At 43.8% G+C, this 17,820-nt stretch overlaps 1 protein-coding gene across 1 annotated transcript in view; it reads right to left on the bottom strand.

The window, feature by feature from the left end:
* The window catches only part of LOC145356965 (MAP kinase-activated protein kinase 2), a 204,635-nt gene that overhangs the window by 67,295 nt on the left and 119,520 nt on the right, over window positions 1–17,820 (bottom strand). The window contains exon 2 of the mRNA XM_080209985.1: window positions 7,135–7,274. Coding sequence (XP_080066111.1) covers window positions 7,135–7,274 — 140 coding nt within the window. The remainder of the gene's footprint in view (window positions 1–7,134; window positions 7,275–17,820) is intronic.

Below are 17,820 nucleotides of genomic sequence, written 5' to 3'. Positions count from 1 at the left end.
CATGATTGAATTAAAAAGGTTCTTCTCTTTCACTCGTTCCCATATCTCGGAATTTATTTCGTCAAGTATTTCTCCAATTCCTTTCTGAAGACTACTATTTGATAATTCTCTATCAAACCCTGCTTGGATCTTGCTTTGGCCACAGAATACTGTGTACAGTTCTGGTTACCATCTTCGCCTTTGACAATCACTCGCTGACGAGTATGATTGTCCACCTAAGAGGCTCGGTGTTACAGGTCATGTGTTCTGAGGGTCCTTGTGTGGCTGACGAACCCTAGAGTCGCATCTTCAACCTCTCACTTGGCAGTGCTTCCAGAAGGTGGAAACTGGTCCTTGAACTCAAGATCGCTGGCATTCCTTTCTCAGGCTCCTTATCTGGACCTCCTCTTACCATATGGTATTCTTGAAGAATGGTGTCCCTTCAATCAGGAGGTTCCTCCCAGGCACTTCTTAATGTGAGCTTTCACATCCTTTGTCATCCTCTTGTTTACGAGACTTTGAGCTGGGTGAAGGTGTCAGGTCTCTGACATGCGAAACACATGGCCGGCCCAATGGAGTTGATTTTGGATAATCATGGCCTCAATGTTTGTGCTCTTGGCTCTTTCAAAAGATGCTGATGTTAGTACGCCTGTCCTCCCAGCTGATGCAGAGAATCTATCTCAAACAGCCTTGCTGGTACCTCTCCAGGGCCTTGAGGCAGCATCTGTACATAGGCCAAGTTTCTGAGCTGTACAGAAGAGTACATAGAATCAGCATGGATGTTGCAGTCATTGAAGACTCAAGACATCTGAAAGCTGTCCTCACAGATTGGATACAATGTTGGATCTCAGGCATCAACCTTAGATGAGAGGTGACTTCCCAAAAAGGGGAAATGTTCCACATTTGGGAGACTTGTTCTGTTGATCTTGATGGAAAGAGAGACCGGATCTCATCCTGGGGCAGTTTGGTAATAGACTTATTGGAAATGGAGTCTTCCTGAGGCAGAGGCCGAGACTGATTCTTTGGAATGCCTCCATTAAAGAGTCAAGCGTGGCTTCAAGACATACAAGAGAGTGGAGCACGTGTTGTCAATCGCAGAGTGAAGTTCCACGAATGATGTCAATGTCATTTTCCTCTTGGATTTCAGCCAGTTGAGATTGGAAAGTTTTCCAACTGTCCTGCAGACGATGTCCACTTCGCTGGGAAGCTTGTTCTTGAGAAGGTGAAGGATGATGGTGATGAAGATGGAGAAAAGGATGATGACACATCCTTGTCTGGCTCCAGCCTGGACCTCAAAGTTTTCTGTCTTATTTCTGTCACCAGCATCTGGTCGTGGAGGAGTTACCATATTGTAAAAGGGGATATAGCGGCACACTGGAGAGGGTGCAGAGAAGATTTACAAGGATAAAACCAAAAATGTGTGGGTGTAGGCATCTGGAAAAGATTGGCAGGCTGGTCTTTTCCTCTTAAAAAAGGCTGAGGGGTGAAATAATAGAGGTCTTAAAAATTATGAAAGGTTTAAATAGAGAGGATACAGCTCCTCTTGCAGGGAGGGGAATAACTAGAAGCTGTCAATATAAGACCAAGAAATTCAATAGGAAATGCAGAAAGAACTACTTTACCCAAAGCATGGTGACAAAGTGGGAGTGGTTGAAGCAAATAGTATCAAAGGACTTAAGGGGAAATTAGACAAATACATGATGGAAAAGGGAATAGAGCGTTATGATTATCGATTTAGATGAGGAAAGATGGAAGAAGGCTCGAGTGGAGCACCAATCTTGACCAGCTACAGTCCATTTAGTGTAGGTGCACCTGCAGTGCTGTTAGGCAGGGGGTACCAGGAACTTGACCCATGCAACAGTGAGGGAACAGTGATAGATTTTCAAGTCAGGACAGTGAGGGCTTGGAACAGGAACTTGGAGCACTGAATTCTCAATGAACGTATTGCAGATATTCCATAATGTTTTAGTGAGCAACACAGGAGGAAGTGGGCAGAATAATTTGAAACATGGAATCCCTACAGCGCAGCAGGCCATTCAGCCCATCAAGTCTGCACTGACTCTCCAAAAGAGCATCTTACAGGCCTTCCCCCCTCTGCTCTATCCCCATAACCGTATTGATGGTACTTGCTAAACAAATCGAACTACCGTTTATTTTTGGTGCAAGAACATTCAAAGGTGTCTTCACTTGTATGACTTTAACCTGGTGCCTGTCCAGTGCTTTCAGGCTGGGATAACAGATCCTCATTACATTATTTGGTTTAGCCCTCAAATGACATCAATAAAGCGTATTATTTGACCAGCATCTCACTGCTGGCTGTTGAACATTGATGTGCGCACATTGGCCACTATGGTTCCAACTTTACAACAGTAACGCTTCTTCAGAAAGCAAGTAATTAATAACTTGCACTTACCATCACTGAGATCAAAATGGGTGCTATATAAATGCAAACTCTTTCTCTGCTTTTCGTTAACGTAAGTATTTCTTCAGCACGATTATTTAAACTTCATGACTCATTTTTCAGTGGAGTCAAAGATAACCACCTGCCTCCTTCAATTCTCATCCTAGATCATCACTTTGATTGATTTGAGGAGATTAAGAAATGACTCAAGCTCCCCATCAAGCCAGAGAAAGCAATATGAAAAGGAAGAATTTCAATAGTTTTCTAGTAATCGCTCCACTTCGACTGTGTTCTTGAAATGAAAAACCATTAACGTTATTCAACATATGGCGTAAGCTTTATTTCATGAATCAAGTGTCTATTTAAAAAGGGCAGACTACAACTTTATCTGATGATCAGTAAAGTCATCAGACTGGAGGAGTAAATGAAGACCTTGCACTTACATAGCAGTTTTCACATTCTCAGGAAGTTCAAAATGTCTTCCAAAGGGTAGTCACCTTGGCAAATTTGAAACATGACCAAGTCCTACCCATGTCAACCATGGCACAATTGGCAGTGCCCCCCACCTCTGAAGAAGGTTCTACACTCAATCCCACTCCAGGCCTTGAGCACAAGCATCAAGGCTAACGAGCCCTTGCTGGAGGTGCCATCTTTCAGGTGAGATGTTAACCAGAAACTTCATCTGCGGGTAGACAGAAATGATCCCAAAAAACAGCAGGGAGTTAACCCTGGTTTCCTGCTTCAACATTTGGTATGATCCTCTTAGGGAGGGTCGGTGCAGACCTGATGGGCCAAATGGCCTCCTCCTGCACTATAGGGATTCTAAGGCCCACAGCAATATGGTCGACTGGCCTCCGAAAATGGCCCAGCAAGCCACTCAAGAAGGGGCAGCAAATGCTGGCCTTGCCAACAATGCCCACCTCCCCATGAAAAGAATGATTTGAAATAAGTATTGAAGTGAAGTCTACATTAATGGTTCCCAACATTTTCTATGTCATGGGACACCTCTATACTATTAGGAAACAATGACGCACAGCTCCTAGCTCCTTCCCTTACAGAGTTTAAACTTACCTGTTTTTCTACCTCTCTCTGTTTCTCTCACTTCTCCCAGGGTTTTTGTGCTCTTTTTAAGTTTCTGCTTTTTGTTCAGGTCTTTGGGGGGCCTTTGTCTTTATCTCCAAGTCTCTGCGCATGGGCCCGACCAATGTAAAAAAATTCTAAACCCCCCACATGGGCGGCTCTTTCCTGGCCAGCATATGCGCAGAAGGCCTGAGGTTCGGAAATGCTGACCACAGACCCAAAGACGAAGGTTAGTTTTAAATTAGTTACGTGAATTTTCAATCAGTTTGAATCTTTTTTTGCAGCACATTTGGGAGGTCCTCACATCACACCAGAGTGCCGCACAACACTGGTTGGGAACCACCGGTCTAAATTATGTGCTCAAATCCTATAATATAGTTTTAGTAAGAACCCACTCACTGAATTAAGCTGACACATTTTTTTGTAGGTACTCTCTTGGCCACTGCTTCAGCTAACCCGTTCCTGTTACACAACAGGTGAAACAACTCCATGAAACATGGGTTGAAAATTCAAAACCTCCCTCTGTTATATTTTTCAGGGTGCAGCAAAAACATGCACCCATTCGGCATGCCTGTGTAAACTCTGAAACATATATTCAAAACAGAGCAGATAGTGCTCTTTCAGGATGGAGTATTTGAACCACAGCTTGCATCTAATGATGTTGAATATTCACAACTCGAGTAATACAAGGTACAATCGTTCCCTTTAAATAAAACCATTCGCAGAAAACCGCCCCGAGGAAGTTTCACAGAGGCGTAGGGAACATGAATGGAAGTGAACACCAAGACGTGGCTATTAGCATGCTAGGTGGTCAAAAAACTGGCCAAAGAGTTAAGCTGTATAAGAAGGAGGGGAAGCTCAAAGGAGGAATCCAAAATGTGGGACCTAATCGGTTGAAGGAGTAGCCATGGGAGGGATGGCAAATGATGCACAAGAAGCCAGGTTCAGAGGAGTGATGGAAGGGTGAGAATTATAACTTTTAATGAATAGGGACCAGGATAGAATACAGGCACTAGAGTTAGACTTAAGTTTACTTTAGATGGAGAATGAGAGTTTAGTCAGGAAAGCATTGGTGTAATCATGTCTGGAGATGGCAAAGCTCTCGATGAGTGTTTAAGCGACAGAATTTTTTAAAACATTCATTTTGGGAATAAGGGACATAGATGCCACTGGCTGGCCAGCATTTATTATCCATCACTAGTTGCCCTTGTTTAGAGGGCAGTTAAGAGTCAACCACATTGCTGTGACTCTGGAGTCACATGTAACTCCAGACTGGGTAAGAATAGCAGATTTTCTTCCCTAAAGAACATTCGTGAACCAGATGGGTTTTTCTGACAATTGATAAGGGTTTTGTGATCAGTAGATTCTTAATTCCAGATTTTTATCATTGAATTCAAATTCTACCATTTGCTGTGGTGGGATTCGAACTCGGGTCCCCAGAACATTAGCTGAGCTTCTGATTAATAATCCAGCAATAACAACATAAGCCATCACCTCCCCTCTGTGGGGATAGAGGTGGAGCAATGTTAGAAGCAGATCAAATAGAAGATAGGGATTGCAAACAGTCTGGTTCAGCCCGAGACAAGCAACTGGGGAGAGTGATGAGTCAATAGGTTAGGGCAAAAGGTTTGCAGCACACCTAAAGACAGTGACCTGGAATTAGCGATGGTAACAAAAATGAAACTTAGTGTCCACCGGTATTAATTACTCCACTGAAGGCGAATCAACTTCTGGAGATCACACACGCTCAAAATAACGCAGAAATCGTGAAGTGGCTGCCAAGTGATTCTGCACTTCTCCAAAGGGTATCCTGTGGAGGTAACCCACACCCCATTCCACCCACCCGTCCTTCACCACCCCCACCCCCACCCCCACACACAAATTACTCCAAATGGAGAAATCTTTAACTAATGAGAGCTTCCACTTTAATGCAGTTAAACTCACCGTAAAAACCCTTGAGAAGTTGAATGAAGTGTAAGTTGGTTCTTACTAACTTCACAATTACAGCTAAACACGCTCACTGGACCGATTTTACCATCACCTTGCACCCGTTTTCCAGCATGAAAACTTGGTAAAGTTGGGGGCGTAAGGCGAGTAGCGCAATCTGCGCCTGCCTCTGTGCCGGTTCCCCCTTTCCTGAAACCCTATTAACTGGGGACTTGCCCGTGTGCAAACAAAATAGCAGGCTGGATGCGGGTTTTGTTTTCTCATGTAGGTGGGTACGTAAAGGAAGGTTTTATTTACAATAATAAAACCTTCTTTTAAATCATTCTTGGGATGTGCCTAGAGAAGGTGAGCTGCCTGCTTGAGCCGCTGCATTCGATGTGTTAAAGTGCACCCACAGTGGTGCTAGGGAGGGAGTTCCAGGAATTTAATCCAGCAACAGTGAAGGAATGGCGATATATTTTCAAGTCAGGATGGGGGAATGCCTTAGAGGGGAGCTTTCAGGTTCTGCTAGTCTCACGTATCTGCTGCTCTTGTGCTCATAGCAGCAGTGATGGGTTTGGAAGGTGTTATTTGGGGAGGCTTGATGAGTTGGGGCAGTGCATCTTTTAAAGACGCACACACTTGCAGCGACTGTACATCGGTGGCAGAGCTTAACTTTTCTTTTAGCGTCACAAGTAGGCTTACATTAACATTACATTGAAGTTACTGTGAAAACCACTTAATTGCCACACTCCGGTGCCTGTTCGGGTACACTGAGGGAGAATTCAGCATGGCCAATGTATCCAACCAGCATGTCTTTTGGACTGAGGGGGAAACCGGAGCACCCGGAGGAAACCCACACAGACACGAGCAGAATGTGCAGACCATGCACAGACAGTGACCAAAGCCGGGGAAACAAACCTGGGTCCCTAGCACTGTGAGGCAACGGTGCTAACCACTGTGCCACCCTAGGGAATGAATGTTTGTGGATGGGGTGCAAATCAAGTGAGCTGGATGGTGTCATCCAGGTAAGAGGAGATTTTCTATCACACTTCTGCCTTGTAGGTAGCAGAAAGGGCTTGGGGAATCAGGAAGTGAGTATCTCGCCGCAGGATTCTGAGCCTCTGACCTGCTCTTGTAGCCACAGTTTTTCTGTGGTTAGTTAGGTTTAGTTTCTATCAATGGTAACCCTAGGATGTGGGGGATTTGACAGTGGTAATGACACAGAATATCATGGGGCAATGGTTAGATTCTAGGTGAATGAAGATTGGTTTCAAGTATTTTATCCTACACCACCTAGCTGAGCATTGAGTCAGCAGAAAGCAACATAGATCATTTTCTCAGGTAACTAAAAATCCCCACACAAAAAAAAATCAAATAGAAAAGAGTGAAAATACTGCAGATGCTGGAATCTGAAATAAAAACAAAAAAAGCCAGAAAATCTGAGCAGGTCTGACAGCATCTGTGGAGAGAGAATAGAGCGAATGTTTTGAGTCTGGATGACCCTTTGTCAGAGTTGATTAGAAAAAGGTTACGATGACAGAACCTGCTGCTAAACTGTGTACCTGGAGCGCAATTCAGGACCTTTTTGAGAATTTGCTTTTTTATTTCAGCCCTGCACATGTTTCTGTTTTTAATCTAAACACCTTACAGGCTGTATATCAGCCAGGGATTTAATTCATTTATAAACATCATTTCCCTTAACTAAATTTCCAATAGTCAGTGTACCTGGTTGCAGCAGAACTTACCATTCCATCACTATAAGTAGGCACTTCCTTCCCTGATACAGATTCTCATAGACATCTACAATTCGTACAATGTGTGTGCAGCCAGATGCTCGCCAGTGTAGGTCGACCTCTCGCCTTGCTTTCGGACAGTCCTGCAACATCTACAGAGGAGAAAGTAACAGTAAGCAAAGGAGGATTTTTCACTTAAATATCAGCACTCAGTCAGTCAGCCTGCTGCAGATTTAAGAGAATTTGATAGAGAGATGTGATAACTCGTATGTTCTACATTTGTCCACAAGGATAAAGAGCTCGGGTCTTCCCTTGCAACTTACAGAGCAGCTCATGAATGGCTAAGCCGAGTGGACCCAAATTCAATCCAAGGTCTTGCTTGGTATGGCTCCTGCTCTGCCCAAGACTGCAAGATACTACAAAAGGTCGTGAACGTAGCCCAATCCATCAAGCAAACCACCCTCCCATTCATTGACTCTGTCTGCATTTTGACAAAGCAACTAGTATAATCAAGGACCCTACACATCCTGGACATTCTCTCTTCCGCCTTCTTCCGTTGGAAAAAGATATAAAAGTCTGAGGTCACGTACCAACAGACTCAAGAACAGCTTCTTCCCTGCTGCCATCAGACTTTTGAATGGACCTGCCTTGCATCAAGTTGATTTTTCTCTATCCCCTAGCTATGGCTGTAACACTACTCTCTTGTTTCCTTCTCTACGAACAGTATGCTTTTTCTGTGTAGCACAAGAAACAATACTTCTGACTGTATACTAATACATGTAACAATAATAAATCAAATCAAATATCCATGCTGCATTGTTGGGTTTGGGGGGGGTGGGGGGGCGACGGCGCTCGCATCAATGCTCCAGGTAAGAGAGTGGACAATCTGTCCAGATCACTTGCTCCTGATCATTATCAACACGCTCTTTGTTGAAAGGTTGGATCATAGAATGGGCGCAGCACAGAGGGCAGCATCTGGCCTTTTCTGAACGAGGAACTGAACATTTGCAATTCTCCAATATTTGGCATCACACCCAAGCGTAGGGGAGATTAGATGGGTCTGTACTCATTGGAGTTTAGAAGGCTGAGGGGGGATCTTACAGAGATGTATAAGATAATGAAGGAGATAGATAGGGTAGAGGTAGAGGTAGAGAGATTCTTCCCGCTTAGAAAGGATAGCGGGACTAGAGGGCACAGCCTCAAGATGGGGGGGGAGCAGTTTAGATCAGAGTTGAGGAGGAACTTCTTCACTCAAAGGGTGGTGAATCTCTGGAATTCTCTGCCCGTTGAAGTGGTGGAGGCTGCCTCGCTGAATATATTTAAGACACGGGTAGATAGGTTTCTGATAGACAGGGGAATTAAGGGTTATGGGGAGAAAGCGGGAAAGTGGAACTGATCCACTTCAGATCAGCCTTGATCTTATTGACTGGTGGGGTAGGCTTGAAGGGCTAGATGGCCTACTCCTGCTCCTATTTCTTATGTTCTTATGAAAATGATGGCAAGTGCCTCAGCAATTTTTTACTCCTGTTTCCCTCATATCCTTGAACGTATCTTATCTGATCCTGCTGCTGTATCATCTTTAAGTACATGCAGTCTATCTAATACCTCTTCATTAGTTTTAAACCCTTCCAGCATCTGAAATATCTCTTCCTTCACTATGACCTGAGCAGCATTTTCTTCCTTGGTAAAGACAGATGCAAAGCATTAGGTCACAACTCAGTCATGCTCTCTGCTTCCATATGCAAATCCCCTTTTTGCTCCCTAATCAGCCCCGCTTCTGCTTTTACCAATCCTTTACTATTCATATGCCTGTTTGGATTCCCTTTTATGTTAACCGCCAGTCTCTTCTCGCACTCTCGCTTTGCTTCAAGTTTTTACTTTTTTCAATTCCCCTCTGAACCTTCCACATTCAGCCTGGTTCTCAGTTATATCACCCTCCTGACACTGGTCACAGGCACACTTTCTCCCCTTCATCTTTATCTCTGAGCTTTCTTTGCCACCCAGCGAGCTTTGGATTATTTGTCCTCCCTCTTCCCCTTTGTGGGAACGAACCGTTACTATGCCCAAACTCTACTCTTTAACAAAGGCCCATTGTTGAGTTAGCTTGCCAGCCTTTGATTCCAATTTAGCTGGATCAGATCCATTCTTAACCCACTGAAGGTGGCCTTCCCAGTTGGGCATGAATTGAATTGGACTCAGCTATGGTGACCTTCAGGGATGCTTAGACAGCTAACATCACACAGCCAGGGCTCAAAATGGCTACCAGAGGGCAAGCAGCACTTGTAGATCTCTACCCAAGCAAGCAGTAATGCCCTCAGGAGAGAAAACAAAAGACCACAGACAAACACACATGTACACACACACACTCTTGATGTGGACTCAGTGGTTTACAACAAGGGTGTGAAAAGAGGAACTGCAGAAGTAACTGCCAAAACACTTGCCGCGAGTAAGAAGAAACCATTCCAAATCCACACTAAATGCTGGGTAGGTCACGCTCTCTATTTGAGCAGCAATGTATTTTGTGAGCAACTATGGTGCTTGCAACTGCATATTTCCTCTACTAGGTGAAGCTTCAAAAGCACCAGAAGCTGCAGATCCTTCACCCTCCTAAATAGCATCAGTAACACATTGCCCAAACATGCTGTGGGTAAAAGTCACAAGATCCACCAGTAACTGTACTTCAGAGAGTCAGTTCACATCGTGTACTCCCCGTTTCCAAGATAATTCCCTACATCAGCCAACCAGACAGATAGAGCTAGAAGTGGGGGCACCTTCTTCAGCAATATGTCCTTCCTGTCGAAATCGAGGGAGAGAATGGAGGGTAAAGGACAATCCTCCGAGGCAGAAATTGGTCTTGGGCCAATCGGCAGCAAATACAGAAAATGCTGGAAAATCTCATCGGGTCTGACGGCATCTGTGGGAGAGAACAGAGCCAACATTTCAAGTCTAGATGACCCTTCATCCAGCTCTGATGAAGGGTTATCTAAGCTCGAAAACGTTGGCTCTATGCTCTCCCCACAAATGTTGTCAGACCTGCTGAGATTTTCAAGCGTTTTCCGTTTTTGTTGCAGATTCCAGCATCCATGGTACTTTGCTTTTACCTTTGAGCTAATCAGCAGTCTGTCTCCAATGAAGCTTAAAAGAAAAGAAAATTGGGTAGGGTGTAAAATGAATCATTAATTCACTGTTGTTCACTTTGCACCAACGTGTGTGAATAACTTTGCCCCCTTTGCATTAGGACTTGTGAAAAGACATATAGAGAACCTTCTTTGTCACTTAAGTATCTTCAAACCAGAGAGCCTGTCTACTGCTTTGTGCAGATCACATAACCAGAACACCAAGGCATCAAGGAAAAGAAGAGGTCATATGAATTAACATAGGGAAGCCTACATGTCTAACTGGTACGTGTGTGCTGGATTACTGGTGCTCATTTAACATACACTTAAAATTAGCAACTAGTTAGTTCCCTGTTCAAGGAGTACATATTTCACATAAGGGAGAGTACAGCCACGAGAGAGTGGCAAACATTCATTTGCAGGTGTCCATCACCCTTCAAATGGAAAAAAAAGTCCTCTCCTGATAAAATAATTTTCTAAATGTTCATTTTTCTTAACAACAAAAAAAGGGCTCATCAACACTTAGAAGCAAGTGCACAGCATTTCTGCAGCGTCATCTCTTCAAATCTGTTTACCATCATTAGGAACAGAGTCAGGTAGCTGTCTAGGCTTAACACCCAAACCACCGTAGGCATTTTGAGTTGTTGGTGGTAGAGCAAATGGAACAATGCCAAATCTTGATAATGGGTCACTTACTTTTATTCTTTAACCCGACAGTCTTTCTAAATAACAGTAATGACAACAAAAACATTCTCATGCGACCACATCAAAATTGCCATTGCTTAACTCATGCACTCTTGAGGTGAGTGCATCTTCATAGTCCAACAAAAGGAGGCCTTCTGGCTATTGTTGTTATGCATAAACTTTCACAGGAAATCGTTCACATTCACTGCAACCAACAATAATGTAGCAACGCACTCAAGGACTTCCAGTCAGACTTTTGAACGGGCCTACCAAAATATTAAACTGATACAAAAGCAACATACTGCAGATGCTGGAATCTGAAACAGAAACAGAAAATGCTGGAAAAATCTCAGCAGGTCTGACAGCATCTGTGGGGAGAGAATAGAACCAACGTTTCAAGTCCAAATGACCCTTTGTCAGAGCTTCCGAGAGGTCATCTAAACTCAAAATGTTGGCTCTCATCTCTCCCCACTGATCTTTCTCTACACCCTAGCTATGACTGTAACACTCCATTCTGCACACTTCCTTTCCTTCCCCCCTTTGTACTCTATGAACGGTATGTTTTGTCCGTATAGCACACAAGGAACAATACTTTTCATTCTATCCCAATACATGTGACAATAATGAATCAAATCAAATCAAACCAAACCTGCCCGTGTGTTCCTGCAGTCAGACTGACTCCCACCACCCCACTTCCCCATGGCATCCATGAAATGGAGAGGCAGCAACAATCACAGGATAGAATAGAATGCCTACAATGCAGAATGAGGCCATTCGGCCCAAAGAGCCTGTGCTGACAATGATCCTACCCAGACCCTATCCCCACAACCTCACATATTTACCCTGCTAATCCCCCTGACTCTAAGGGGCAATTTAGCACGACCAATCCACCTAACCTGCACGTGGGAGGAAACCAGAGTACCCAGAGGAAACCCACACAGACACGGGGAGAATGTGCAAACTCCATGCCGGGAATCGAACCTGGATCCCTGGTGCTGGGGGCAGCAGTGTTAACGACTGTGCCATCGTGCTACCCTATCCTCAAAGGACTCAGTGAGGCCAAGCCAGCGCTACCTAGCAGAAGCCATGGCCCCAGCATCTGCAGAAACCAGCAAACGAGAATGAAATCGGTACAGCATTTCTGCCACAGCATGTCTCCCCCTGGTGGATGGTGGTGTTATAAAATCCTGGCCTTGGGGAGCAGAAGTTTGTGGTTCAAGTTACACTCCAGAGACTTCAATATAATCCAGCCTGGCATTGCCGTTGCAGTGCTGAGGGAGTGCTGTTCTGTCTGTGGGGTGGGATATTGAACCCAGTACCTGTCTGCTGGGTCTCAGGTGGACATCCAAGCAGGACAGGGGGAATTCTCCCTGGTTTACACTCTTCACAATTAACATCACTAAAAAAGCCCATCTGGCAGTTACCATCCTGCTCTTTGTGGGATCTTGCTGTGCACACTGGCTAGAGATTGTCCAACCGCTTTGGAAAAGCCTGAGGTCACGAAAGCTACTATTAATAAAGAGAATCGTGTTTTTTGTAAACCAGGATTTTGATTCAGTCCGGTTCAAGTCAAAGCAAGTGCAAACATCCACTCATGAAGCAGATGGCCAAAAGGATTTTTTTTAAACTGTTTATTAAAGTTGCTTATTTTCCCTTTTCTTTAAAAGGAAGCCAGGGCTCACTCCCTGTTTCAGGCTTTTGAACATAAATGATGATAATTTACAGCACTGCAGTACTGAGGTAGACTGGCATTTCCGAAAATGCCTTCTTCTGAAATGAGACTTTCAAATTCATTGACTGCTCTGAAAAATATGTTGGTTGTGCTCAGTCTGCTCATTCCAATGTACCTATAACATTTTTTTGCGCTCTCTCTTTTAAAGGCAGTATATGAGGGGGTGGCCCATGCAATACTGTTGGAGGAGCAGCTGACAGGGAACACTAGCCCCACCTAGCTGCTCAGGTGAGCATAAACAGGTTTCTGCTGCACTGGCCAATATTCCTCCCTCGATCAACACCAACAAAAACAGATCCATAAAATCCCTACAGTGCAGAAGGTGGCCATTCAGCCCATCAAGTCTGCACCAGCCCCTTATCCCCGTAGCCCAATATACTTACCCTGCTAGTCCCCCTGACACTAAGGGGCATGGTCAATCCATCTAACTCGCACATCTTTGGACTGTGGGAGGAAACCCACACAGACACAGGGAAGAACGTGCAAACTCCACACAGACACTGAGCCAAATCGAGAATCGAATCCCGATCCCTGGCACTGTGAGGCAGCAGTGCTAATCACTGTGCCACCGTGCTGCCCCTAAACAACTGGCTAATGATCTAATTGTTGTTTGCGAGACCATATATGTGTGAATTATTTCTCCACAGTACTTCACAGGAACTTACCAAAAAAATTGATCACAGAAGCACACAAGCAGATACTGGGGTAAGAGCTTTGTAAAAGTGCTAGGTATTAAGGGGAGTAAAATAAAGGGGAGATATTTCAGAGTAAAATTCCCCAATTCTCCACTTAGTATTAGCCCAATTAGAAATATACAAAATTACATACATATTCAATTTTGGATTTATAATAAACTAGGTTTGAAATAAATGAATTTGGCAGCCTGGTGGCACGATGGTTAGCACTGCTGCCTCACAGTGCCAAGAGACTCAGGTTCAATTCCAGGCTTGGGTCAATGTCTGTGCGGAGTTTGCACATTCTCCGTGCCTTTGTGAGTTTCCTCTGGGTGCTCCGTTTTCCTCCACACAGTCCAAACGGCGTGCCGGTTGGGGGACTTTCACAGTAACTTCATTGCACTGTTAACACAAGCCGACTTGTGACACCAATAAATAGACTTAAAACTTTTCTTAAATTGTTGTACAAGGTTATTTAATGTATCAAAGGTAACTTTATCACTGCAATAAGTTACCTCTCATTGAAAGTGCCCTCCTCCAACCCCTCAACAGCAAATCTTTGGATAGCTTCCCTAAGTATAAGGGAAAAGGTGTTTTGCATTTCCCTCTGTGCCCAGAGTGTGTTCCAGGAACTGAGCTGCGCTATAATGAGAAAGCTCCACCACCCAGAGAGCAACACCCATTTGAAGTCATATTGGAACTGACAGTTCCAGACTTGACAACGCCAACTAAAATAAACGTAGGGAAGAAGTGCAGCCAAATATAACATTGTAAGTGCTTTTGAAAGAAGTGACTGGACTATACAAAGGTCATTTTCAGGAGTTCCTCTTATTACCATTTAACTGCTGCTGTTAGCAAATGAAAAAAAAATAGCCAATTTACAGCACTGCAGGCGGCACAGTGGTCAGCACTACTGCCTCTCAGCACCAGGGAGCCGGAGTTTGATTCTGGCCTGGCTGACTGTCTGCATAGAGTTTGCACATTCTCCATGTGTCTGCATGGGTTTCCTCCAGGTGCTCCAGTTTCCTCCCATACTCCAAAGATGTACAGGTGGATTAGCCATGTGCAGGGTTACAAGGATAGGGCAGGAGTGTGGGCCTGGATAAGATGCTCAGACCCAATGGGCTGAATGGTCTTCTTTGCAATGCAATGATGCACTGTAGGTTTCTATAGATCCTAGCCCATTATGGCTGTACCAAACAACAAGAGCTACACAGCTTTCCCGTTTTTCTGCCTGCAGTCCTGTACAATATGGCACATCAAGGGCATTTTCTATTTAATGTGAAGATTATTTATGCTTTGATTATCCATTCGGTGAGTTCCAAACACCCAGTACACTCTGGGAGAAAAATAAATTCTCAACTCCCCTCCAATCCTTTGGTCAATTACTTTAATTTTCTGCCCCTATTAACCTCTGCTAATGGAAATTGGTTGCCCCTATCCACTCTACCTCAGCCCCTCATAATTCTGTACATTCTTCAACTTGCATCTCTCCTCACAGCTGAAAGTCTATACACCTAGTGACATCCTTGTAAATCTCCTCTGTGCTGTTTCTAATACAATTGCTTCATATTAGAAAGCCCCGTGGACCCCTACAGGAAACATTTTCCAGTCACAAGCACATCCGTTAACGATTAATCTGTGCCTTCTGCCACTGAGGCAATCGTGGATCTAGTTTGGCATGTGCCTTTTGATCCTGTGGGATCTTATTTTTCTGACCTGTGGGATCTTGTCAAAAGCCTTGCTAAAATCCACAAAGATCAACTGGGCTACCCTTAGCAATTCTCGCTTCCTCTTCCAAAATAGCCAAACAAGTTAGAACATAGAACACTACAGCGCAGTACAGGCCCTTCGGCCCTCGATGTTGCGCCAACCAGTGGAACCAATCTAATGACCCTCTAAGTTAGTTAGACATATTATACCGTTCTAATGTAGCTTCCTTGCTCTTGCATTCCATGCCCCAGCTAATGAAGTATGCCGTTTGCCTTCTTAATCTCCTTATCCTGCTACTTGCAGAGGTCTGTGGACATGCTCTACACTTCTCAGCACCCTACCATTCATTGTGTGTTCCTTCGGCTTATTTGGGTTTTCAAATGCATCATCTCACACTTCTCCAGGTTGAGTTATATTTCCCACTCTTCTGCTCACCCAAATTCATTGAAATCATCCTGCAGTCTACAGCCTTCTTCCTCACGATTAGCCACGTAACCAATTTTCATATCATCTGCAAACTTCTAACTCAATGGCCTGAATTACAAAAAGAAAGCAGCATAGAATTAAGCCCCATGGACCACGACAGGAAACATTTTCCAGTCACAAGCATATTCGTTAACACTTAATCTGTGCCTTCTGCCACTGAGTCAATTGTGGGTCTAGTTTGGCACGTGCCTTTTGGTCCTGTGGGATCTTACTTTTCTGACCAGTCAATCATGTGGGATCTTGTCAAAAGCCTTGCTAAAATCCACAAAGATCAAATAGGCTACCCTCAGCAATTCTCGCTTCCTCTTCCAAAACATCCAAACAAGTTAGTCAGGCATAACCTTCCCTTAACAAATCCATGCTGACATGATGTTAATTAATCTAAATGACCTTTTTCCCTGGCCATCTGAATTCTTTTGACTAAGTCATCGGTCATGAAGGTTACATCGTAATTTCTCACTCCATTCATTCCTCCCTCTTTACACAACGGTAGAATTTTATAAAAATTCATTTTTACAGGATGTGGGCATCGCTGATTTATTGCCCATTCGTAACTGCTCTCTACATCAGAGGACATTTGAGAGTCAACCACATTGCCATGTGTCAGGAGTCACACGTAGAACAGACCAAGTGAAGACAGCAGATTTCTTTCCCTAAAGGACGTTAGTGAACCAAAGGGGCTTTTATGACAAGTGACAATGGTTTAATGGTCATCATTAACCTGTTAATTCCAGACATTTTATTGAATTCAAATTTTACCATCTGCCTGGGTGGGATTCAAACCCAGGTCCTCAGAGCATTACGCTGAGTCTCTGGACTGCTAGCCCGATGATAATTCCACTGTGCAATTGCCTCCCACTAAACGTTACAATGTCAGCAGCCTTCTGGCTGCATGTCAGTGGCCAGTGAGGATTGGAAAATGATGGTCAGATCCACCACTTTATCCTTACTTGTTCCCCTTCCCTTAAGGGTACATTTAATCTGGGTCTCACAAATCATCCACTTTCAAAGACGTTAAACCCCTTAACATTTCCTCCATTCATGCCATCCAGTATTTCATAGTCTTCTTTAACTACAATGCCTGCATTGCTCCCACACACACCATTGTGAAATCAGACAGAAAATATTCATTCAGAGCCAAACAGGCATTTTCCATTTCCAATCAGCACGGTTCTTTCCTTAATTACCTTCTTGTTCTTCATGTACTTTTAAAAAAAATCCACGGTTTCCTCAATTTACTTGCCTCAACTTTTTTCACGCACTCCCTTTGCTCTCGTACTTTCACGTTCAATTTCACACTTTCCATCCCCCTTTCAGCTTTTTGCAGTCTTGAGCTTCTGGTGTTTCCATAGAGTTTAGCCTTATCCTATTCTTCAACTTCCATCAAATTTGGGAAACCCACTTACTTTCTTCCTGGGAACATATTTGTTCTGGAGCCTCTCTGTTCTCCTTCAATATTTCACACTGCTCTGACACTAATTTACCTTCAAGTTACCATTTCTAGTCCACTTTTAGCTAATCACATCACAACTTCATCAGTCTTTCTCCAATATAAAACTTTTACTCTTGGTCTAAGTTTGTCCTTCTCCATAACAATGCCAAATTTAACTGAATGACAATTGCCACCAGCAAAAGGTTCTGACCAGCTTAATTTTGTAAAACTAAATGAAGGACTAACCCCTTCTCTTGTTGTCCTTACTACCTACTGGCAAAAGTGTTCTCCGGAATGCACTTTAAGACTTCTGTACCTCCTATACCTTTCACTCTGATTTTATCCCAGTTAATATTTGGGTGGTTGGAATCCCTTATGATTAGGGTCTTATTTTTTCTGCAGTGATCAGCAATTCCCCACCCAAAGACACTTTCTGCACCTACTTCTCCAGGTCTCAAGAAGCATCCTGGAGTCCCCACGCGGCACAGGATGCGCATTCGACAGGAATCCAATTAATTAGGCAACCATCTAAATTTATTAGAAATAAATCTAAGACTTGCCCTGGATCTGGATAAAGAAAACACTCAGAAACCACCTCCAGGCATTCTGACTGAAGACTGCTATTATTAAAGAAAGCTGTATCTTTATGATTAAGTTATTTTTATCATCAACGATACATGATTGGAATAACAAAGAAAGACATTTAACTCACCTCTTAAGCCAACTTTAAAGGGTGTTCCTGAAGGGATTTGGGTAAACAGGACCATAAGCGAGCAGATAGTCCATACCTAGCCCCTTTTTGGATGGGAAATTCACATTGTGGCCAGTGCTTTATACATGCTGTAGCGACCATTTTGAATG

Source organism: Carcharhinus amblyrhynchos, chromosome 22 (genome assembly GCF_965287045.1).
Source record: "Carcharhinus amblyrhynchos chromosome 22, sCarAmb.v2.hapA, whole genome shotgun sequence".
Lineage (NCBI taxonomy): Eukaryota > Metazoa > Chordata > Chondrichthyes > Carcharhiniformes > Carcharhinidae > Carcharhinus > Carcharhinus amblyrhynchos.
The sequence above is the reverse complement of the archived record's forward strand: the minus strand, read 5'-3'. Positions and strand labels throughout refer to the sequence as shown.